A 25,744-nucleotide genomic window follows, 5' to 3' on the forward strand; every position below is an offset into this window, starting at 1 on the left:
TTGATAAAAAGTAATGAGATAACATTGGTACATTATGTGCCAGACATGGTGTGAAGAGTTTTACAAATACTGTCACATGTGATCTTCACTACCCTGCTGCGAGGTAGGTGCCGTTATCATTCCTTCTTTAGAGATGAGAAGACGAGGCAGCCGGGGTTGAGTGACTTGCCCAGGGTCACACAGTGTTACAGTAATTAATGTGGGACTTTTTGCTGTTGACCTTTAACAATTCTGGCCTTTGTTTGAATGGGGCAGATAAATTGGGATGTTTTTATATTTCTCAGCACTGAGACAACTGGGAGTCATTGATTGATTTGTATCTGATGTGATATTCGGGGTGGGGAACTTTTCCATGCCCAGGCTGGGTAGGTCAGGGCCCTCAGGTCCCTGAACAGGATATATAAGTGCAGAGCTTTCATTCTCTCTTTGAGCTCTGAGTCACAGCAGAAGTGTTGTGTGACACTGGGCCAGCCATTGTAATGAGCTCCCTGGCTGAACACTCAGATGTTGATAACTATGAATTGTATTTGGTCTGTAATTGAGGGTGCTGGTGTTTTCCCCTGAACTAAGTAAATGATATGTGTATGCTGGATTAAAGTGAGATAGTTAGCCCCTTAACATTGCTTTCCTTAGTAAAGCAGATCAAAAGGACCTGGGCTTGTAGCGTCCTGTGAGCTGGCTGTTGTTGGTTTTACACCCCCACAGCAGCTGCTAGCTGGATTGTTGATACACACAGCCAGTAAGTGTCTGAGGCTGCATTTGAACTCAGGTCTTCCTGACTCCAGGCCCAGCACTCTATCCATTGCACCTTGAATTGTACCTTTGCTAGGCCCCAGGCACTGGGAGGGAGGTACAATATTCAACAAACGCAACAACGTCTGTGGTCCTGAAGTTTACATTCCAACAGGGAAGGCAGCAAAGATCTAGCTATATGTGCATTATATATGTGCGTCTCTAAATCTGTGTGTATGTATATATGTAAATACATGGAGACACAAGTACAATAAAGAGAATACATACAAATAAACCCAGAGGTGTTAAATACAATGTAGTCTGAGAGCAGTGATGGGGATTTGGGAAAGGCCTCTTAAAATCCAGGAGACAGAGGTGAGGAGAGAGGGCATGACAGATGGCAGTCCAAAGGTTATGAGGCCAGAGATGGAATGTGGTAGAGGAGGAACTGAGAGAAGACCAGGATGGGGAGAGGCAGAATAAGGGTGGGGAAGTCTTACCCACAAAGGCTGGAAAGATGGGCCAGGGCAAAGTTGGGAAGGGAAGCAAAAGGCAAACAGAGGCATTCTTGTTTGATTCCACAGGTAACAAGTAGCCTCTGGAATCTGGTGGAGGAGTGATGTGGTCCATCTTCACTTAAGGACAATGGGGATGGACTGGAGGGGGCAGAGGGAGCAGTCAGGCGGCTGTTTCGGTAATCTAGGCCAAAGTTCTCTTTAGCTTTAAATCTGTGATCCAAAGATTTGGAGGAAATGGGTGGGGTGGGGGGAGAAGCTGGGGCGCAGTTCGATGTTCTATAGCTTTCTGTCTCCTGCTCCACAGGGAAAGGAAAGGACTTGAGAATGGGAAGAATGGGAACTGAACAAGGGCAGAGGAGGGGAAGAAGCATTTATAAACTGCCTACTATGTGCCAGGCATTGAATGGGGGAGAGCACGTGCACACAGGAGACAATACAGGACATGAAGGAAACACTGTGCAGAGGGAAGCTCTAGGATTCAGAGGGGCAGCAGAGCAGAGCTGAGAAGGGGGGATTTCACGAAGATAACTTGAAGTCAAGTGAAGACTCAGGCTGACAATCACTAAAAAAGGTATGATATTAGACTTAGGATTTTTTAAAGTTTTGCTTAAAATAATGATCTGCCTTTTGTCAAGTTTAACAGCTTAATTATGATAACTTTGACAATGATAGTCTCACAGCAAAAAGAAAACCCAATCCCTTCACCAGTTTGAAATGTCTCCTGCAGGTGGATGCTAATTATAGGAGCAAATTTAATCCAGAGGATTCAGTGCCTCTAGTCAAAGACAAGGCAGTAAGGAGCAGAGCTAATGGGACCTCTGGGTCACAGGATGTGGACACTTTGGTAACATCTTTAATGATTCTAAACTGTTTTTCCCATCCACTGCACCAACCTATAGCTTTACCTAGGAAGGATTAACGAATGGGCCAGTCTGACACTTTTTATCTTTTGCTGACTTGGCCGATTTGATGGGTGAGTGCTCCTACTTTGGTGTTGTTTTAATACATCTTTCTCTTTTTGTTAGTGATTTGCAAACTTTCACATAGGTGAGTTTTTGTGCTTCTTGATTTATCTTTGTGTTGTCTGACTAGTAATTTGTTGGGGAAATCCTTCATTTCCCTACAGATCGGGGATGAGACTTTTATCAGAAATGCTTGGTGAAAAGGTTTTTTCTCAACTCATAACTTTTCTCTTTATTTTTAAAATAAAATTTAATATCTTTCATTTTTACATAATCCGCATTTCCCAATATATCTATCCTTCCCTCGGCCCTAGTCATCTTCATAAGAAAGAATAAAAAACAGAAAAACAAAGCTGTTCAGTAAACCTGAGCCTGACATTGCTGGTAGCGCTCCACACCCAAGGCCTCCCACTTCAGTAGGAACGGGAGAGAGGTATCTCCGTATCTCACTTCTTTGGGGCCCAAACTCTGTGATCACTACTACACATTCCATTTCACTGTTTTGTCAGTGTGGTTCCCTCCCTTTATACCGCTGTAGTTATTATGGATAGTGTCTCACCAATTTGTACAAGTTCTTCTCTGAATTTACCCACTGATTCTCAATTCTTACAAACACAGCAGGATTCCCCCATATTCATGGCCCACAATTTAACCATTCCCCAGTTGACTGGTATCTACTTTGTTTCCAGCCTTTCAGTCATGTTTCCATTTCTATGGGGCCTTTCTCTCGATCCCTGACCCCTGGCAGTGGACTCTCTTGGGTCAATGAGCAGGAAGGTCTTAGTCACTTTCTCTTCATCATTCACCAGCAGGGTGAGATTGCTGCCCTCTTTTCCAAAACTCATCTTAAACAGACGATTCCCATCTATTATCAGTTTTGTCCATCCTAGGGGTGATGGGTGAAACCTCAGAGTGGTTTTTATTTTCATTTCTCTTATTATTAGTGATTTGAAACATTTTTTCCTTATGGTTGTTTGTGACTCTTAAGAATTGTTTGCTTATCTCCTTTGACCGCCTACTTCCTGGGGAATGACTCATTTCCTTACAGATTCTGGATGTTGTACTTTTATCAGAAATGTTTGACTTCAAAAGTCTTTTCCCCCCGCAAACATAACTTTTCTTTGACTTTAGCCGCACTGATTTTGTTTTGGAAAAGCTTTTAAATGTTACACGATCAAAACTATTAATGAATTTTGTGGCTCTCTTAAATGGACTCCTTTTCATTTCCTTCTGGCTTTTCTTAGAATATGCAAAAAATGCTGATGATTTTTTCTGGATTTATTTTAGGTCCAGCTCCTCTGCTGAAATACTTATCTCAATTGGCTTCTTTTTATTCTCAAGGATCTTCTGAGTAAACCACCATATCACCTGGAAGGAGGAACAATTTTGCCTCCTCTTTATCCACGCTTAATCCCTTAATTTATTTTAATTGCTGGAATTAGAATTTCTAGTGCCCTGTCAAATGTCAGTGGAGACTATACCTATGTTTATGATATATATAATCTTGATCTTTTACACCAACTCCAAAGAGCTGACCTTTATATCACCATAGTAGCATTTCCTTAACAAATGTGGCCATACAGAGAAGGAACTTTGAAATGCTGATCTGGAGGGACCTGTAACAAGGAACATCCCCAGAGTAAAATGGGGCATAGGGAAATTTCGGAGCAAGATAGAGGAAAGTCATTTCCATATTCCCAAAAGATCTGTGTCTATTAACTGGAGAGGCAATGGTTTATGCAAAGAAACCTGGTCAGAAGGCTGGTTTGTTTTGCTTAATTTTATGTCTCTGTTATAAGGAATGGTTCTACAGTGGGGAAGGCAGGGTAGTTAATGGTGATATTTTAAAATAAGTCACTAAAACGTTTTTAAAAATTAGGCTATATCTGAAGTTTGATGCATAAAAAAATTAAGTAGATTACAATGTCCTTAACTTGTAAGCAGGAAAAATGAATTTTTACTCAAAGAACAGTAACAGTATAATTTTAAAGTTATAAAGGACATTTTATTTATATAATAGATTTAGAGACAAAAGAGACTTTAGCTTTAAATTTAAAGGGAAGAGTTTGATCAGAAAAAAGGAAAGTACATACATGTTTTTTAGAAATATGTTATTAACTGTGCTTTATCAGTATTCTGGTATAGAAATCTAACCAAATCAGCAGAAAAATTTATGAACAAAGGAACAGAAAAGGCAGAAAGCACATAAATATACCCAAACTCAGGGGTGGGGAACCTGTGGCCTCAAGCTTAGGTCCTCAAGTGGGACCCTTTGACTGAATCCAAACTTCACAGAACAAACTGCCTCAATAAAAGGATCTGTTCTGTAGTCAAAAGGCCATCCCCAAGGACCCAGATAGCCACATGTGGCCTCAAGGCTGCAGGTGCCCTACCCCTGGCCTGCCCCCAAGTTGGTCAGATGACTCCAGATTCAGAGGGGGCTGGAGGGGACATTTAGTCCAATCCCCTTCATTTTACAGATGACGAAACTGAGGCCACAGATTTCTATATGGCACCGTCTTGGGTGCTCCGCCGTGGTCTGACAGTGATTAACTCTCCTAGCTCCTTACCACTCAAATGATCAGAACCTGAAAGGAAGCTCAGTCATACTGAAGAAGCCCACTTTTTTTTGAATGAGGCTCACCTGGTTCCTAATAAAGATGATTTTTCCAAAAATTAAAAGAGAATCGGTATTTGATTGGGTAAACCTACAAAAAGAAAAAAACCCAGCTAACAAAGGCTTTAGCTCACTCTTCTACAGCACAAAGAGCCAGGATATAGGAGTCTAGGACTAACTCTGAATTCGGTGGATCTGAAACAAAGTCACGACCCTCCATGTTCACAACAGATTTAGGGCCTCTTTGCTACCACGAAAAGAACATGAAAGAAACAAAACCATCTTAATGCCTAAATTAACATTTAAAATTAACAAAATGCGATGCAATATAAATTTAATTTATATATAATACAGAGGCAATTATTAAAGCTGGGTTCCGTTAAGGGAATGGCTACTGCCAAAAGGGATTTGCTTTGCTCTTAGCAATTCCTACTGTGCGCTCCTCTTTTCAGATTTATTAACTGAACGAACTCATCTTCCCAGCGCACAAAGGAACGACTCCTTAATAAACTGAAATCATTTATCTCTTTTTAAGAATTAAGACCAATTGGTATACGACCGCCGGAGAGGATCCTCCAAACCCAAAGCAATCCATTCCTATAATACCGAGTGCTCCAAATGACCCAGCACGGGGCACGCCCCAGTCGCCCTCACCTCCTTCCTGTTTTTGCTGCTTTACAAACTGCCTGAGCACCCCCGAGGGGTCACTGCACCCTGATCCTCGGGGCCACGAGCTGCCAAACCAAGTTTCCAAGAGGCAGGCCTCTTTCATCACCGAAAACCATCGCCACTAGGGGTCTATCTCTGCAGTTTAGAGTGGGATCAATACCTAGCTTTTCCCCCTTTTTGGTATAAAAATAAGTATATGCCAACTCCAAGAACACTGAGAAGAGGCTTCAGGGTTAGGGTGAGCTCTGGGAGGCATCCCTGTTTCTACCAGTTGGCCTAAAGCACGGTCCCAGCCACCCATGTGGGCTTCGCTCCTTGGCAGCTGTGATGTCCTCATGGTCTGTCCCTCAAATTAAAGGGAGGGGGAAACTCCAGGTGAGGGGAAAGCCAGGGCAGCACACAGCTCCAGCTTTTCTAAAACCTGTGCTGGGGCCCTGAGAAGGGACGTGTCGGGTCCAGATCCCAGAGGGAGCTGGAGGCAGATGTCCACAGCAATCCTTCCTGCCTCTGGCCCCTGGGCAACTACCCCTCTATGGCGACTTCACTCAGGTTTCACCCAACCTGGATGGTCAACATACCTCTGGCCCTACTTTTGATCTCTAATGGGTTGTGCCACAGACATGGCAGTTTCATGCCCAAATTCAGCTTTAATTGACTTTGGTTGGTCAGGAACGAGTCCTCACGTTCCTCACTGACTCTGTAACATCTGGTCTGGAAGCTCGTGGTGAGAAGGAATGTGTACTCAGTGCACTTGGAAGTGGGCGTGGGCAGACAGCCCAGGAAGGGCTGGGCAGCAAGGACAGCTCCAGCCAGAGTACTGAGACATTTATCTCAACTCAATGGCCAGAAAGAAAAAGTGGAAAATGCTGTCTTAGGAAACTGAGCTGAAATTGGGGGAAAAGGAAAGATGGCTCTTTTTCATTTGGCCTCACTTTCCTATGTACCAAATCTGGTTAAAACCGCTAGCATGGCCACATCTTCACCAACTCAGCAAGGCCTCCCTGATTGCCTGGCTGGCGCAGGAATTGGCCTGACCTCCATAACAGAAGTTCCAACAGATCAACCATGGGGCCCCAGACATTGGTCACACGTGGTGACACATGATGTATGGGAGTCACGTCCGACTCTTGGTGACCCCACGGACCACAGCACACCAGGCCCTTCTGTCCTCCACTATCCCTCGTTGTTTTTGTGACACTATCTATCCATCTCATCCTCAGCCCTCTCCTTCTCCTTTTGCCTTCAATCTTTGTCTTGTACTAGTGTGAAATGCCCCAAAGAGCAGAAGCTGATGGGATGCCCTCCTCCTCCTGGTCAGGAGCTGACAGGCCTTTTTAACACCTAGGGGCTCAAGGGAGGCAGGGGGCTGTCCAGAGGTAGAGGTGAAGGCCTCTACTTCTGCTTGTGCTGGCTGGATTCCAGAATGAGCCACTTTCCAGTCAGGAGTCCGGGAAGCCCACCCTTCATCAGGAGGTGCTAGGTGAGGCACAGAATAAGAGATGGGGAATCTCTAATCAAAATTTTGATGAAAGCCACAGTAAAAATTTTGCCTAAGTTCATCTTGGCATCTGGTTTCGGCCCCTATACTTTGGGTCTCCCTGGGTCCTCTGTGTCCTTTCTATTCCATATACTTCCACACAGTGAGATACCTTTTGGCTATCAAAATTTCCATCACAATATATCTTCCCACATGGATACAGCTCCTAGACAACAGCACTGACAGAGGTTACCTTTTATAACATTCCCAGAGATTAAAAATGCACATTTCCATAATGACTATTAAAAATTTTTAAACTAAAAATTCGCTTTTGATAGAGAAATCTCACATTGAACCCTTTATCTGGCTTGCTCCACAATTCCCATTCACTTGGGAACTATGTGGAACAGAAGAAATTATAATTGGGCACACCAGGCTACAGAAAGATTTCTGCTAGAAAAATTACTAATAAACAATAAAAACAGCTGGAAGAGTCTTTGATCTATCCTTGCTTCCTTTTGCTTAAGGGGTTTTAAAGATATCACTGCCTTGACTTGAGTCTGAATATCCTCAACTACTAAAGACAGAGCACACTTCAGAGGCATCAGCAAGTCAGGGAAAAGAAAGCTTTGCTTCTCACTGCTACGTGATAGGAAGGCTTTCATAAGGAGCTTGGAATGCAGTCTCTAACAGCTTGCAATGGTGAGGTGGGAAGGAGAGAAGAGAAGGGGTGAAGGGAGTGTGAACGGAGGTGAACAAAGCAGATTGTAGAAAGGCTTGGGGCTAATCTCTCGCCTTTTACCCTGGACTGAAACAACGGGATTTCACAAGAACACAAAACAAAAAATCCCCAAGAGAAACATACTGTATGATGTCAGCTACGAAGAGACAAACCTCCACTTTAATAGGCTTCACTCCAACAGAGAAAAAGAAAAGGACGCTAATTTCTCCACTTTGGGATTAGACTGAACAACCCGACGTCACCAGGACGTCATTACATGGAGCCAGCTGGTGTGCTGGTAACTGAGAACATGGAGTAACTTGGGACGAAGTAAGGTCAAGGGTACAATGACTGGTCAGAAGAGCAGAAGGAGCGCTCTCATGTGGAGTCAGAACTGTTGGGCCCAAACCCGAGCTCAAGTCCCTTGGGCGACCCTCTGGACCAGAAGGCCCACAGCTCCGGCTCTCTGCAGCCCCGGTTTCCTACTCTATAACATGAGGGGCTAAGTTTCAGCTTCCTCTGAGCTTCCTCCCAGCTGAGCGTCTCTGCTCCTGATGATGAGAATAGGGGTCTCCCCAAAAGGCCGTCTGGACGCTCATCAGCACAAACATGGCAGGTTCAGGCCTGAATACAGCTTTGAGCGACCTTGCTTTCTTTTCCTCACTGACCCCTTCTAACGTTTTGTCTGGAAGCCTGCAGTGGGAAGGGCATGTATACTCGGTGCACTTGGAAGTGGGCATGGGCAGTGAGCCCAGGGAGGGCTGGGCAGTGGGCACAGCTCCAGCCTGCATACTGAGTCGTTTATTTCAACTCGATGGCTAGAAAAAAGAAGTAGAAGATGCTGTCTTAGGGAACTGAGATGAAATAAGGGAAAAAGAAAGGATATGATGTCATGGCATCCTGCCAAAGGAAAGAAGAGAGACCTCCCTGTAAGGACAGAGGCCCAGACTACTGAAGGTCAAGGTGACTAGGAGAGTTTGGCACAAGGTCACTGACTTGCAATACAGAGATGGAAAGAGATCATCTGGGGGCTTCATCTTTCGTTACACTTTTCTGGAATTGTTTTTAGGTTTTTGCTATATTGGAGATTTCTGCATAATAATCAGATGCATACAAATAACTCTATAATTAACTCCACCCCCATGCTCCTTTCCTCTGACTGGGAAGCTTTTCATTGGGAGGAGGGGAAGGCCACGTGATATACGACTTCTGACCCCACTATCATCAGAGCATGACTGAGTAAGTCCTGAGGCTGTGTTCAGAGATGAGCAGGCCGTCGGGAGCCATTCAAAACTGGGTAATCATATTTAAATGGTCAGAGAAATAAACCAGGGGCTGGCCACTCCTGGATACAGGAGACTCAGCTCTGAGGCCTCTCCCTCCCTCATCCATCTAGCAATGTCATGTCATGATGGGGAATGGGAAAAACAAAGTAGTAGGGGACAGTGGCCAGGGTCTCAAATATACAAAAATCCAAGAAAACAAGCAAGCAGGTCAAGATGCCGACTACTCACCACCATGTTGTAAGCATCAGGGACTTCTATCTCAAACTGAAATTTTCCACCCTGGTAGTGACCCTCATCTATCAGAAAACACACACAAAGAAAAGAAAAAGAAACCTTTAAAAATGAAACAAAAAACAAATACCACATTAGGATAAGAAGGAGAAAATGAATGATGTTTTGAAAGAACTACACTAGAAAGTTGGACACTGGAAAAAGGGCAAGAGTTATAACCTAATTACATTTGAACAAATCTGGCTAAAATTATTTTCTCACTGACTTTCAATGATAAAATCAGAACATAAGCACTCCGAAAATATTCAAAAGAATGAGTTGTATGACTGGTCAAGACTGGAGCCCCTTCCAAAGGAGGCGCTGATTTGGCTCAGGCACTGCATCCTTCATGAAGCCTTCCCTGACATCTCCCCCAGCTCGAAGCTCTTGAACACTACTTGGTTGTCTTGGCCCTTTCCTGGCCACCTCCTTTGCCCCCATATCACCCTACCCCGAATTTTATTTGTGTCTGTCGTATTGCTGCTCGTGGACTATAAACTCTTGAGGGCAGCCGGTGCCATTCTCTCTCTCTTTTTATCTCCAGCACCCAGCCCAGGCGCTTAAGGAATGTTTGCTGATGGATCGATGAATAGACACTGTCTATGGACCCTTCCTCCCGCTCTAACAGCTACGATTCTCTTGTATGAGAACTGATAACTTCTTGCCTCCAAATTTAAGTCAACCCCTTTTCAGCTTTCCCCCTATTCTCCACATGTGAGAATCCTGTCTCTTCACCCAGGACTGTGCCTTGTACTTGGAGCATTCACAATAGTTTCACTGCCAGGTTGTAATAGTACCCTCTGACAATGGTTGACACTGACACATGATATTCAAAACTAAAAATATTTTTCATTTGAGGATTCAAGTTAGAGCAAATGGATTAATTGCTAATCACATGAACTCTGTAATTTGAAAATTTGCATGTCATCTTTAGATAAAATAAAGGGTTCTCCCCCATCCCAATATATTTATTATCTTGGCAAAGTAGTAGAGATTTTATCGTTTGTTTCCATCCAAATCAAATGAAGACCAAACATGACTTGCTCCTTTCTTCAGTTCTAACAAATCAACTGCCATCCAATTCCATTTCCATAATGTGCTTCTGCTGAAGCACTTTAGATACCTTATACCTCAGACTCTCCAGAGGCCTCAATGTCCAAACCACAGCAAGAGGTGGGTGGCCAAGAAGACCTTTGAGGGGACATGGGAGAATTTTCACACATTCAAAGGCAAGTAAGAAATAAACAGGCTTTGCACACTGGTTTTTCAAGGGAACGCTTTGATAACATTGGGTAAAATCTGACCTTCTTGACTCAATCATGGCAGCTGACTTCTGGGGAAGGTCATGGCTGCTGGGGGAAAGAGGCCTCTCTATGTGGCTGCTGTGGTTTTCTCTCTGCCTCTCCTGTTTTTTTCCCTCCTTTCTTACTAAGTGTGAGCACACTTTTCTCTTGCTCACACTTATGCCCTTTGGGTCACATAATTTAAATTCCTGTTTCTCCACAAGCTATTGGTGGCTCCTGAGTCACAGTCAGAACTGCACCTGAAGTGGTCTCTATCCTTTGGATTCAAAGGTGGTAAGACATGGTACTACCCCACTGTATGAGGGTGGTGGTGTCCTGTCTACTTCACACAGAGGAAGGCTGAGTGCTGAACAAAGTTAGCCGAACTTCAGAGGCGTGGGAAGTTGCCTCCGCTGCCTCTGGGTATCTTGATTCCCAGCTTCCTCCTCACACACAAGGTGATAAATTCTGATTTTGCAAACAAGCATTTTTCCCTTCTGTTTGCTCAAAGCTTCTCTATAAATTGACTTAACAATGTTGCTTTGAAACTTGGAAATGGCAGAAACCTTTGTGGGTAAGGTACTTCCGGGACACATAGTGAGTGGGTCTGTTATTCCTGATACCACACAAGCTACTCTCTCCCAAATGTGAAACCTGCACTCACTTTACGCGTGCACCCACATCCATATGGTCACCAGGTCTAATGACAGACAATCCAATAAGAAATTACAGTATCTGAGATTCCAGAAACAGACGCCATTCTGAAAGACCACTGGACTAGAGAGTAGGAAGCCTTAGTTTTGGACCCAGTTTTACCAGTAAATCTTGGCATGACTTTGGGCAGCCTGGGTCAACCGTTTTTCACTTGGCAATCTGAACCACAGGGACCTGTCTACTCCCACTCATGTGGCTCAGCTTTTTGATAACTCTAAGAGTCCCACCCATCACGGGGCCATCTTTCCTGTTTTCTGATGGAAAGGAAAGTGGCATCAACAACCACAACGACGACAAAAAAGAGTTAGACTGGCATCATGTTATAACTCCTTCTGTCCAAACAATGGGTCGGTTGCTGCAAACATTCTTTGCCTGAAGAGTAACTCCTTAACAGCTCACAGCCTCATCCCCAAATACCATCAAAAAGCAAAATCGTATAAGAAAGCTCCAGAAAAGTCTTGATCGGGAACCCCTCTCACTGCAGTGACTCAGAATGCCAAGAATGCTGAGATTCTGAAGCCAGGACAAAGGCTTCCAGCAGCCAGGCTGCCATGATTACAGGGAGGCAAATCTTTGAGAAGCGTGGGGAAAGCCAGCCATTGTGTCCTGTCTTCCAACTGCTTCCTTGCTCCAATCCAGAGGCTTTCTTAACACAGCGTCCATGAACTTGTTTTAGAAACGTTTCGCTACCTGTATCTCAGTCTGGTTGGTTTCCCTTGTATTTCTCTGTATTTTATTTCATGCATTTGAACATTTTATCCTGAGGAGGGGTCCCCAGCTTCAGCAGGCTGCCAAAGGGGTCCATGACACAAAAAAAGGTTAAGAACTGCTACTCTAAGATGACCTCAGGCACTCACGGCAATATAAACGGAATAGAGTTAAGGGAGAGATCAGAGGGGATGTGATATGGCAAAAGGAGCTCATAATAGCTTCATGAAGCAGGCAGTGTTTTTATTACAATGCAACCTGGGGTCATTCCCCCTTCTCCAATCCATGGCCAAGTCCTGTTGTTTCTTCCCTCCCGACATCTCTCCAATATTCTCTCCTCTGACTGTTGCCACCACCCTGGTGTAGGCCCTGGCCACCTCAGGCCTGGACTGCTGCAGCAGCCTGCTGGGCCTCTCCCCACTCCAATCCATCCTCCCTTCAGCCGTCATAGGTTGGACCATATCGTACCCCACCTCAAAATGAACAAAAACAAATGTAAACCATGGTGGCTCTCTACTTCCTTCAGGGTCAAATACAAAATCCTGTTTGGCATTAGAAGCCCTTCGTGACCTGCCCCATCTTACCTTCCTAAGTCTTTTTATGCCTTACTCCTCCGTGATCCAGGGGCACTATGTGTGTTCTCACTGGCTGGCTCTCCCCAGGCCTGGCCCCCTCCCCCCTCATCACCCCCTGGTTTCCATCAAGTCTCTACCACAGTCTCATCTTCTATAAGCAGTACTGGCTGGTCCTTCTTAATCCTGCCTCCTTCCTTCTGAGGCTAACCTCATGCAGCCTGTGCATGTGCTTACAGGTTTCCCCCACGAGACCATAAGCTCCCTGAGAGCAGGAACTGTTTGTCTTTGGTCTTTCTTGGTAGCTCTGGTGCTTAGAACAGTGCCTGGCACATAGTAGGTGCTCACAAGTGCTAGCTGACTGGCTTTTGCCCAGGGTCATATGCCCAACTTGCCAGGCCAGAGCATTACTCACTTCAGCTGCTTTACTGAATGGGCACTGCAGTTAGGGTCCAGGCTGAGGTTGGGGGTGAAGAGCAGACTGACAGAGCACATGCTCGATGTCCAGTATCTGGAGAGAGCGTCCCAGATGGCGGGATCAAGCCCAAAGAGACCTGAATAGTGAAAGCGCGGAGATGGTGCTAAGAACTGAACCACAGTGCAAGAGTCCAGTGTCACCAGGATGTGCTACAGGGCACATTGGTTGATTGGGGCAATTAGGAAAATCAGAGAGTCCAGAGAGAAGGCTACTGTGATAATTGGGTCTAGACCTGAGGGAATCAGTGGGAACAGATGATAAGGCATCTCAAGAGCCAAAGCCAACAGCCGGAAGTGGGAGGTGTCCCCTTTGACTTCTGGGTAATTATGACTCCGTTTCCAACATGACCACCTAGACCTAGGGGTCAGTTCTTGCTGCCCAGCAGTCTGCTTCATGCTCTATGTGTCTGACGCCATCCTCTCAAGCTTCTTGAGGATACGGACTATCATTTTCCATCACTGGATCTCAGATGTTTGGTATGAGGCCTTGTCAACAAAACAGGAACACTGATCATAGAGCCCACTCATACTGTGCCTTAAGGGGCTCCATATTAAAATGCAGCCTCACAAATATACCTAACAGTAGTGATTGCCACAAAAAAAGTGGAAGGGAAATCTGTCTGAGGAGGTAAGAGATCTTTGCTGTCACCTTTTAAAATATTCCCACCAGAGAAATTAGACGACTTCAGGCACAAAGATGATGTCCCTGACTTGCCCTACCAACGGGATGGACTTCTCATTCTTACTCCAGTTCTCTCTTAAAATCCTAGTCTGAGAAAAATCAGCTAAACAGGAGACGCTTGTAAGAATATATTCTAATTTTCTCCTTACGACTGGCATATTTTTGATTTTAATATACACAAAAATCTTTGAGGAGAAAGTAAGATTTAACATCTAGGGCTAAACATTAAATTCACCGAATTTCCTAAAATAGCCTAGGTGGATATTCCATTAAAAATAAAAAACCTCAAATGTGGAAATGTTTTAATATGTTTGTGCATTTATAGCCTATGTCAGATTGTGTGTTCTTGGGGAAGGAGGAGGGGAGGGAGGAAGAAAAAAATCTGGAGCTCAAAATCTTATAAAAGTGAATGCTGAAAACTTAAAAAAAAATAAAAAATATAAATAAAAATAAACTTCAACTAACAAGTGATTTATCTGACAAACAGTGCATTTTATTTGAAGCTGGAAATGAAATACAATTTTCTAATACTCAAATAAAAGGGTATTTGGAGGAATTAACCCCCAAGACAAAATCTCCCCCCTCCAATCCCACAGACCCCTTTGCTGAGCGCTGCAGGCATCATGTGCACAATGGACTTCCCTCCACTCCCAGAGGCTCTGATCACTTGGAGAACAGTCTCCGTTATGTTCACATCGTACCTGCTGTTGGCTCCCCTTTGCTTGGCATGGTGCCATGTACATCAAAGCTGCTTGAGAACTGTTAAAATGCAATAAGGCACTAGGGTGTGACGTAAACTTGGCCCAATCAGGGGGATGCAGAAGGTGAATTCATCTCTTATCACATAGGCCCAGGGGCTTGAGTGCGAGGTTAAAGCAGATGAAATCTAGGCCACCTCATTCCTACTTCCTCCTAAATCAACATCAAGTAACCAAAAAGAGCGATCCAAAACAGAAGGCTAGGACCTGGCCGAGGGCACACACGGGTCCAGGTATCTCCCAGGTAAGGAGTCTCCCTCTATGACTGTAGACTACAGACTTTCTCTGTAAATCAGAGAGCACTGAGATTCAGTGACTTGTCCAGGGTCACACTGCTAGGGGCTCAGAGGCTGAATCTGGGTTCAGGGCCCCCTGGCTTTGAGGCTTGTTCTCTATGCTCTACGCTACGCTGCCTTTAATTTAAAAAAAAACAAAAAACAAAGCTTCCGATAACTCCCAGTGGAGATATTTATTAGAATATCTTTCTAAAAAACGGCCATAGAAGCATTTCTGAAAATGTGCCGGAGAAAACAGAATGAAGTGCAGACAGCTTTGAAAATAGCACCAGGTTCTGTGTCTTCAAAGCTGTGTGTTCCCGAGATTCATCGGTCTGCATTCCATCCTCCTTCACAGACGGCGGCTCCCCGCCCCCCCCCCCATCCCCCCACTCCCAGCCTCCCATGGTCCCCTGCCCAGGTTCTGATATCACAGTCATCAAGAGCTGCTGCTTCCAGTTTCTTTCAAGTGTCTGCTAAAATCCCATTTTCTGCATGAAGCCTGCCCAGGTCCTCCTCAATCTTCTTGGCTTCCTCCCACTGAGATTCTCCCCAAGCTTCCCATGTACACCTGATCTGTACACAGCTGGCTGCATGTTTTCTCTCCCCATTAGACTGGGAACTCCTTGAGGGCAGGGAGGATCGTTGGCTTTAGCACAGTGCCTGGCACACAGTAGGCACTTAATAAATGCTTCCTGAGTTGGAAATGCTTTGGGGTTGGAGGTGGGGAGGGGGAAGGCAGATTCATTAAAATCAGAATTTTAAAATTTTTTTAAAAATCTTTCTAAAAACACCACACACCACTCTGTGTAAAATTTAGAGCAGGCTGAGTCAACACCCAGGACAAATGCCCATGGGATGTTTGTGCTACACCATTAGCTGAAAGGCTCCTGGGGGGTTTACAGCATGCTAATTTTCTCAAGCTTTCAATCTGTATTAGACCATTATTTATGAGTCTGATTCCTCTCTCTTCTGTCTCCATGTCACTGTCCTGGCAACTTGCTTTAATTTCCCAGGACAAGAAACCTTAAGGTGCTATAAAACATGGGCTCTGGACACTATCTGTCTCTCTCAGGGCCTGGCCGGTCCACGTGCTGCCCCAGAGGCTGGCTCCAGAGAAGGATTGTCCTCCATCGCCAATGGAGGTTGGGAATCAGGGGCCGAGATGAAGCACGATGGGGTTATCCCAATGGGGAAACGTTTCGGCCCCTGTGGGCCTTTCAGACGCTGGGCTGAGCTTCTCCCTCTCTAAATGGGGCTCCTGTGTTACAGGGCTTGGGCTGCGGGTGCCTTCTGAATCAATCTGGCAGAAATGTATCATGAAAACTGGTCCAGGTACCACCATTTTTTGTTTAAATACAGAAATGCCCAGGGCAATTCCCAGGTAAGTCATAACATTGTTATGACCTCAACCCCCACACTGACCCTCAAGCCACCAAAGAGAATGTCCAGATTCACTACCAAGTCACCAACGAGCGTGCCAGCATCTTCTGGGCACAAGGGGTGTCACAAAAGAGAAGGGACTTTTCTACCAAAGCCTCAGCCCCCAAAGTTGGCCGTGCACACACCTCTCTTAAGGATGATAACTAAACAACAATAAGGATTCCCGGCCCCACCAGAATACTTCTGTGCACACACCTTAAGAAAATACATGTGCATGTATGACCTCTATCAAACTGCTTACTGTCTCAGGAAGGGGAAAGGCGAGGGAGGGGGAAGATGTGAAACCAAAAAAGGTTTTTCTTATTTTATTGAGTATTCTTATTTTTGCCCAGTCACATGTAAAGACAATTTTTAACATTTGTTTTTAAAACTTACTCAAACATCTTTTAAATGAATATTAAAAACTGTTTCTATGTGTAATTAGGAAAAATAAAGTACTATTTAAAAAAAGAAAATACGTGTGAAGCATTCTGCAACCCTTACAGCTATGTAGGTACCCGCATATATTATCATTATTATATTGGTCACCCACTATAGTAATATGGCCTTTGGACTGATCTAGCTGGGTCTCTGAGCAGCAAACGGCTGTCATAAAGGAAGCAAGACAGCACAAAGAGTGGGTAAGAACGCTAGACTTGGAATCAGGAAGACTCAAGTTCAAATCCTGCCTCAGACACTGCCTTGCTGTGTGACCCTGGGCAAGTCAACCTCAGTTTCCTGTCTATAAAATGGGGATGATGATGGACCTCCCTGTCAGGGTTGTTGTGAGGATCCAATGAGATATGAACAGGGTTCTGCAAACCTTAAAGGACCCCCTAACCGCCAGTTACCAAGCTCATGAATTTGACTTTTCTGCAGAGGGGGAGCCACCTTTGGACCACATGACTGGGTGTAAAGTTTGGATCAGAACAAGTCCGCACACCTCATCAACTGGTGACAGCCCACAGAAGGAAGAGGCAGAGGTGGTACGAGTCTAGGGGCACAGAAATCAGGGGCTGACCATATGACGCCCCCCTCCTCACACCTACAAGGTAGGCACACAACCACTGCGCGTCAGTCACCGAGAAAGTGCTTCTGGGGAACACCCTTTAATACGCTTGGTCTACTGAGGCAGAAGCACTCAGTCATTTAGGAAGAGAAGCAAAGAATGAACATAAAAAGTGTAGTTACAAAAAGGACCATGCTTAAGTCATCTGGAAAATCCCCTTCTGGGAGCTGAGGAAGGGTCATCTGTACCTGGCAGGCTGGGAGGCAGATGCAGAGAGCTACCCTAAGTGGCCTCAAGCTGTGGAACCAGGAAAGTCCCCATCCAGGATAGAGAAAAGTGTATGATTTTTTAAATCCATTTTTATAGAAATTAAGGTTTTGCTCTTCTAAGAGGAAACCCCCCATCTAGTCCCAGCTCACTTGTGCAGTGATAGCCTCAGACAGGCCAAACCAGGAAAGAGCCCAGAAGGCTGAGATTAGTGAGCTACCATCTCCACAGTTTGGTCCTAGGGCACCTTTCACTTGCCAGTCTTATGTTACATACAGCCCCTACAAGCCCTTCTCCTCCCAGTCCAGCCTGGAAACCCCCAATGAAAAGGGAGCAGAAGCAAGAGCAACGCTTTACACCAATGAGGGAGAATGGCACAAAACCCATCCCCAAGAGCACTGGGGATTAAGGACATGATAGGGTGTGACATTGGGACCTGAGAGATGGCTGAAGGAGCAGAGGAAGGCCCCTCAAGGGAGGGTTTAGAGGAAGATACGGACAACAGAAATGAGAAGAAAAGGAAAAGGCCACTGTCTAACCCAAGAACAAGATTGTAGGTTTAGAGCAAGAAGGGACCTTGGAGATCACCTAATCTACCCCCTCATTTTAGAGAGGTGGAAACTGAGGCCCAGAGAGGGGGCCACACAGTCACCAAGTGAGGTCCTGTCTCTGGGGAGAGCCCCACAAGGGGCTGGGTGAGGCCCTGTGAGATAAGAGGCCAGGCCTAGGTTCTATACTCTGCAATGGACGAGGACAAAGACAGAGAAGAAATGTCTGGAAAAAGAAAGGGAGACCATCAAGAGCGGGCACAACTTCACCATGGCCAGGCTTGGCCAGGCTGGGCTAAGTGGCAGTGTGACAAATCTGAGATCGAAGAAGTCAGAATGGAAGGAACTTGGTGATGAGTCCAATGAGGGATGAAGGCAAGGGGCAAACAGAGATGACCCCCGATCTCCTGTCAATTCTTAGGAACAGTGTGACGTTCATTAAGGACACACGGAGAAGGTGGAGGGGGTCGGGACACCCTGCCACCACACTGATTTAAACAAACATGCCCTACCACTCACACTAACTGGGTGACCTTGAACCCGAGTGTCCCCGTCTGCAGAATTAGGGCATGAGGCTGGATGAGGTTCCTTCCTGCTCAATGCCAGAGTCAAGCAATGCTGTGTTTGGCTCCTCTGTGCTCTGGCCAACCAACGCCCCCCATCCCAGGCCACCCCACCTCCCCCTGCTCTTTTTCCTCCCACACACAAAGGGGGAGATTCCCCTGGGGCATCTCCCCAAAGCCTCAGCAGTCAGGATCAGAACGAACTAGAAAGAAGCTGGCTCTAGGCAGAGTCCTTGGGTTCTTGTCCTAGCTACGAGGCTGACAGGCGGGGTGACTTGGTCAAGGCACTTAGACCCTTCTAGCCTCAGTCTCTGCATCTGAAAAACGCAGATAAGTACTCTGTCCGCCACACAGAGCTAACACAAGCACCGAATGAGCTAATGTGTATAAAATACTTTGTAAACTGAAACCATCAGCTCAAGTTTCCCCCAACCACTGATCTAATCAGCCAGCTAAGTGGCTATCAGGGGTTCTCTCCTCCCTCAAATGGCTACAATCCTCCCAAAGGTATAACTGGGAGAACTGGGGGGCTGGGAAGCTTCCCTTAAAATTATACTGTTCTGCTTACTTTGAGGGAGAATGAAAAGAAACAAGTGATTCTGTGTTGGGCTTGTGGTGGGCCAAGGAGTGGGAACAACTTTGCTTCTTTCCCAATTCATCAGCTTCCTGCCTGGCTCCTGAAGCCCAGGTCTGACTGAACCCTGTCTGACTATGCATTCTCCCTCTGTCCATCTTAGCTACGTCTGCCCTAAGACGAGCCCGGCTCCTAGGATGCCGAGGCAGGAGGGAGCATCAATGAGACACCCTTGGCGTAGTCGCTGCTGGAGAAGGAAAGGGCACAGTTGAGTTCCTCCCAAGCCCTACCTGACAAAGGGGTCTGCCAAGTCCCCCGTGCCCATCCTGAGCTAACCCCAGAAAATCCTACATATAAGTCACACAACTTATGCCAAATGCTCAGTGCTTCTATCTAACTGCTACGCAGCACAGTAATGAGAATCATCATTAAATATCACACGAATTTATGGTGTAAATTTTATCCGATTACTTCAAAAATTCTGGTTCACTACGTCCAGCTCTCATCCTTCATCAGGCACACACCATATTCACTCATGAACAGCTTTTAAAGACTGAAGGAAACACTGTCAATGAGGGAGCAAAAAAAAAAATCACACCAAAAACTGATTCAAATCGCAAAAAGTAATGATAATTAAAAACTGGAAGAGGTTTTTTTTTAAAAAAAAAGTCTAAAGGTTTTAAAAAGAAGAAATTCTTTCCATTCTAAACATCCTCCTGCATGCATGTCCTCTGATTCCCACTATGGCCTGGCAGGGACCCTGCATTCTCCAGCTTCAGAGGCCTATGGGAAGCTGGAAGGGTCTCACATACACACAATGAGGGGGTCAGAGAAGGGAGGGTCCCATTGATAACCCCACACATGGATCTACGAATTATCTAAAAACATTACCTGGGGTGACTGTTAGCTGAAAGTAGTGAAGCTTGTTTGGATCAGGAAAATTCACTTTACATGTACCTACAAAAGAAAACAATCATGAGGAAAGTGTGAAAGCCAGAGAGAAGACAGCCAGCATGGGGGGTGGGGGTGGGGGTGCCCTGTGGCCCATGGCCACATGGCTCGTGGCCATGACTGACTGATGGCATGAACTGCAAGTTGCTGGGCCACTCAGCACACCACAGGTTCCACGGCAGGGCGCCAGGCAGATTCCCTCCAAGTCATACTGTGTCCTGGCCACAATAAAGGCTCCAGTTGGAAAAATCAATAAACATTTATTAAGTAGCTACTATGTGTCAGGCACTGTGCTGTTACTTGTACATTAAGAGAAGAATCGGTGATCTCTGGGGTCACCTCTTCCAAAGAGAAAAGCATAACCACAGGCACAAGAATAAAGACCAAAGGAAAGGAGCACAACTGGGCATCGCCTTCTAAAGGGAATCTAGAACCCCAGAAGCCCTTGAGCTAGAACTAACTCTCTCACTTGGTTTCTTTTTACACATTAGCACCGGTCCCTCACAGAACATGTCAGGAACTAGATCATTCTTGTATTACTACATAATTTTTTCCTAAGACTAGGCAGAAGGAAATCCCACTATGATATATATTTATTTAGCTGAGGTTGGCACACAAAGACAAACATACCCAAGAGAGCTTTTTCTCTTGGGGGGATATTATTGGTATTAAATTTTCCTTAACACCTTGAACACCATTTAGCAGATAGGATTTGTTACCAAGATAAATATTTATTGAAAATAGGCAGCACGAAGGCTGAGAGGTGAGCTAATCGTTGTGGCTCCAACAGTTCAATTGGCATCTCCTTAGCAACACACAGACATGAAAATGTCGATAGCTCCAGGACAGCTTTTGAAATGCATGAATGATGGTTCTACTTGTGAACAAACAGTTCATGACCTTTAAGAGACACCTGAAAGTGGCTGGCCGTGTCATCTCCCTCGACAGTGTCTGTGGACATGGGAAGGTCCCATCTGCCAGCCGGTTGGTGGGCAATCCATTTCATGTGATTTTGTTTCTACATGTGGTGCCTGAAGTTCACATATTTCAATGCACACAAATACAGATTATGCGAGCTACTAGAAATGAACAAAACAAGTGCCCTGAGGATCCACAAAACAGAGGCCCCAAGTGGTTGTTTAAAACACTTCCGAGGGTGTGGACCTTCCACTAGGCCTCTGGCCTCACATCTGGCTTTCTGTGGGCAGTGCCCCCTCACTCTCTAGCTGGCTGGGGCCTGCCTGCTGCATTGGGCCCAGAGCTCAAGGTTCCTCCTGTGGTGGGGCTTGCTTTCAAAGCCCAAAGTGTCTCCACATCACAGTGACATGTGACATCAAAAGAGGACTGTGGAGTAGAGGAATCAAAAGACAAAGTCGTTTGTTTTCCACTTTTGTCTTGTTCACGAACTTACTTTTCTCTAGGCCTGAATGGAGCTTTTCCCTGTGGTTTCATCTGTCAGTCTGCTGACATGACGCTTTCAGGTATGGTTTTAGTCACAGAGTCATGGGATCCAGAGCTGGAAGAGCCTATTTTAGGGCCCGAACGAGTTTTGCCTCCGCTAGGTGATCCATCTGTAAAGGGGGATGAGACTCGAACAGGTACGCTCACTGCCAATACTTCTCTACCAAGAGCTTTAGCAAAAAGTAAAACTGTTTTTGTGGGATTTGTGGAAAGATTTCTGACCTCACAACCAAAGTGTGTCATTTGGCATTTTGTGTCCTGCCTCAGATTGAGCCATGGAGACAGGTCAGCAAACAATACTTTGGTAAAAGTGTCTCTGTTCCGTTTTTAGTGTGGGCGTTTCGGGGAGATGGAAAAGAGGGACTATGTGAGGTGAGGTTGAAACTCATCCACCTCCACTGACGAGGAAGGACAGCTGGGTGTACTTTTCAACAGTAAGGGTATCAAATCAAATCTTGTTTCAAAGAAAAGATTTGTTTTGATTTTTCCTCCTAGACTACCAAATAAAGTTGAGCCAAAGCTACAATTCTATAAACTAAAACAAAAATGAAACACATTCTCAGCATCAGCAACCAAGAAAAAATGATGGGTAACTGTGACCTTTCTGAGATGAGGATGTGAAGAGCCATTTGGATTTGTATATAGGGACCAGATACAGAGGAGTCTGCAAAACTCAATGAACTGAGGCTGAAGAAGAACAGTTCCCTCTCTCCATCCTTCCCGTTATTTGGAAACAGGCCCTTTTGAGAAAGACTGGTCAGAACCACCGTAATGAGCATGGGCTTATATATAGTCTGTGCCTAACAAGATCACTGCTGCTGCCCTGAGAACACGTAAAGTGACTCTGCTTCTCAGGATTTTCATTTGTCTTTTAACAAAGGCAGCCACATCACCTTCAGAGAAAATGGGTTGGGTGGGGGGAACCTCCCTCATAATGAAAAGTCAGAAGCCAAAGTAAAGGTAGAAATGGGCAACGGGTGGGCTTCCTGCAAGATTAAAGAACACAGCGCCTCTCCACAGAGTCACTGTGGACTGTGGAGACTCCGTCATGGCCAGCTCGGTACTTACAAGGTAAATTGGCTTCAAGCTCTGCAACCTCTGTAGAAAACAAAAAGATTCTGGTTAGTGCCGGTCAATTAATGCATTTTCAGACAAAATCTGTCCCAAATGGACAGAGGCTTCTAGAATATTGAAAAACCTCAGTACATTGCACTAGTTAAAAAGAAGCTCGACTTTCACTAAATTGGTGAAAAATCTTAACTCCAGACTTTTAAAAGAAGTAGCACAGAGGACAAAGCAGGCCAACATATTCCCTAACGACAGCCTCTCCTGAATAATGCCAGTGTCCTGATGTTACCATGGCAGCCATCTGACAACGTACTGTCCAAAGCAGACCTGACATTCCCTCAGTGATCTCTCTTGGACACTTGCGTGTCACTCAGAGGCCATGAAAGAGACACGGGACACAGTTTTCCAGAAGCCATGCGGATAATGTTTCTGCTGATATCTATATTTATTTCCCATCAGAATACTGATGATGATGACAGTGACGACTCACATTTACGCAGTGCGCTGGATATGTCATCTCATTTGCTAACAAAAATCGTTTGTCATCAATGCCTGTCTTGTCATCTGCCCAACCAACATCGTGAGTATCTTACCCCAGGTTTCAGAGAGGGTTGGGCTCAGAAGCAGGGGGACAATTCCTTATATTTAGTCAGTGGAACCTGTAGCATCCCTGACATAGGTCACTCCCCAGTGGCTCTTCGGTGTTACATGTGGGATGGTTGGTTGATGCAGCAATCTCTCTGCCAAGAGAGTGGGGAGAACTAGTGGCCCTGGACCATGTATACCAAGTAAAGGAGAAGAGGTAGTGGCTCTGCGGCAAGGGAGGAGAAAGGACGGGAGGAGAGGGGAAGGGAGGGGAGGAGAGGGGGGCAATGCGGCTGATGAACTAGCAAAGGAGCCTAAGGAGAGGTCAGTCTTAGTAAGAGGATCAGGAAACAGCATCATCCCAAAAGCCCAGAGAGGAGAGACTCTAGATAAGGCAAGGGAGCCAACAGCGTGCAGATCTAGGCTGGTCCAGGGGGTAGCACAAGCAATAGGTAGAAAAGGGAAAGGGAAAACAGCAAGGTGTGCAGAGAGCAATTACTCTCACATTTCTACTGCACTTTGAGGTTTGCAAAGCAATTTGCAATTTCCAGTAATAGGGGTGGGAGGGATGGGAAGGGTCCCAAACTTTCTGCTGCTTCTTTTGTGGAAAATGAGGTGCTGAAGGTTGGAGGGGAAATGACCTGAGATTTTCACAGCACTCCAGAAGGGCCAAATGCCCACATCCATCATAAACCCCCCGTACAATCACATCCATCTAATGTCCCCAGTGGTCAAGGAGGACACCTATTGCAGCTAGAGTGCTGGGCCTGGAGTCACCAAGATCGGAACCACAAATCCAGCCTCAGACACTTACCAGCTGTGTGGCCCTGGGCAAGTCACTTAACCTCTGCTTGCCTCAGTCTCCTCATGTGTAAAATAGGGATGATAACAGCACCACCCTCACAGGGTTGCTGTGAGGACTGGATGAGATAATATTTGTAAAGTTCTTAGCACAGTTCCCAGCACACAGTAGGCGCTAGGTAAACACTCCGCTTCTCCTTCCCCCATTGTTGTCATTCCCAGTTATTATCTAGAATTTGTTCATTCGCCCTTTAAAACTCCCCAGCCAGAGTCATTCTCATGGGGGTGGCGAACAACCACAAGATATATAAAGGTTACCGAATGAGCCCGGCATTTCTAAGCGGTTGGTTAACAAACCTTTATTCAAGGCATACTATGTGCCAAGCACCGTGTAAAACTATTGGGGTAACAGATCAAAAATGGACCAGATCTGTCTGAGTTTCTGTAACAATCCAACGTCACCAGCAGTGAATGAGGAGCCAACAGATCAAAGATGGACCAGATCTGTCTGAGTGTCTGTAATGATCCAACGTCACCAGCGGTGAATGAGGAGCCAACAGATCAAAAATGGACCAGATCTGTCCAAGTTTCTGTAATGATCCAACTTCACCAGCCGTGAATGAGAAGCCATGACCTGCAGCCTGGCTGTGCTACAGATGGGCCTGGACAAAGCACACACTGAGGGAGGGCTCTGTGCTGGAGGAAAGAATCCCAAAAGCGTTAAGGGCTTGGTCGTCGTTATCATTTGTTTTCATTTCATTTTATTTTTCAATTAGCAAGCATTTATGTTCTCACTCTATCCCAATTTAAAAAAAGAAAAAGAAACCCTTGTGACAAATACTCGTGGTCAAGCAAAACAAATTCCCACACTGGCCATGTGCCAAGATGGAGGTCTACTTTGCATCATAAATTAAGGGACTGGTTTTTTCACCAGATATTTAAAGGAAAAGATGCCAAATAATGGGGGGGGGAACCATAAACATGAAGACCCCAGAAAGTGATGGAGAGAACCCTGTTGATTACTGATGTATGCACTTATCTGCTCATCTTTATGGGAAAGATCTATGTGCCTGCTGAAGGCATCACTGATGAAAACAAGAAAAGGGAGCAGGCAGGATTTCACAAATGATGCTCTCCAGCAAATCACGTCTTCAAGGTCACATGATGCCCTAAATTCCAAGCACACAATGACCCCCTTTACCATGTGTGCATTGTAAAAGGCAACTGACTCAGTAAAGCAAAGTGGCCTTTACAGGCCCTCCCCCAACAAGGAATCTAAGTAATAGACCAAGACAACCACTGTCAACGGGAAGCTGTGCTGCTCCTAGGTGTTGGCCATCTTTCCGTGGAGAGAAGGAGCAAGGTCTTATCAAACAATGTTGAGATTGCCCATGTGATGCAAACTGATAATATAGCACTGTGTCACAAAGCCCTAGACCTGAGAGAGAGAGAGAGAGAGAGAGAGAGAAAGAGAGAGAGAGAGAGAGGGAGAGAGAGAGCGTGGGAGGGAGAGAGAGAGAGAAAGAGAGGGAGAGAGGGGGAGAGAGAGAAAGAGAGGGAGAGAGACAGGGGGAGAGAGAGAGACAGAAAGAGGGAGGGGGAGAGGGAGGGAAGGAGGGAGAGAGAGGCAGAGACAGGAGAGAGACAGAAATAGAGAGAAAAAGAGAGGGGGAGAGAGAGAGTGTGTGAATGAGTGAGTGTGGGTCTTCAAGAGAGTCATGAATATTCTTCTAAAACTTCTTTCCTTTTTATTGTGAAGGTAATAGTCAACAAA

At 45.5% G+C, this 25,744-nt stretch overlaps 1 protein-coding gene across 1 annotated transcript in view; it reads right to left on the reverse strand.

The window, feature by feature from the left end:
- The window catches only part of UBE2F (ubiquitin conjugating enzyme E2 F (putative)), a 125,154-nt gene that overhangs the window by 49,175 nt on the left and 50,235 nt on the right, over positions 1-25,744 (reverse strand). The window contains exons 3-5 of the mRNA XM_036765811.1: positions 22,585-22,614; positions 19,996-20,061; positions 9,211-9,278 (exon numbers count right to left, since the gene is read on the reverse strand). Of these exons, the coding sequence (XP_036621706.1) occupies positions 9,211-9,278; positions 19,996-20,061; positions 22,585-22,614 (164 nt within the window). The remainder of the gene's footprint in view (positions 1-9,210; positions 9,279-19,995; positions 20,062-22,584; positions 22,615-25,744) is intronic.

This window comes from Trichosurus vulpecula, chromosome 7 (assembly GCF_011100635.1).
Source record: "Trichosurus vulpecula isolate mTriVul1 chromosome 7, mTriVul1.pri, whole genome shotgun sequence".
Taxonomy (NCBI): Eukaryota; Metazoa; Chordata; class Mammalia; order Diprotodontia; family Phalangeridae; genus Trichosurus; species Trichosurus vulpecula.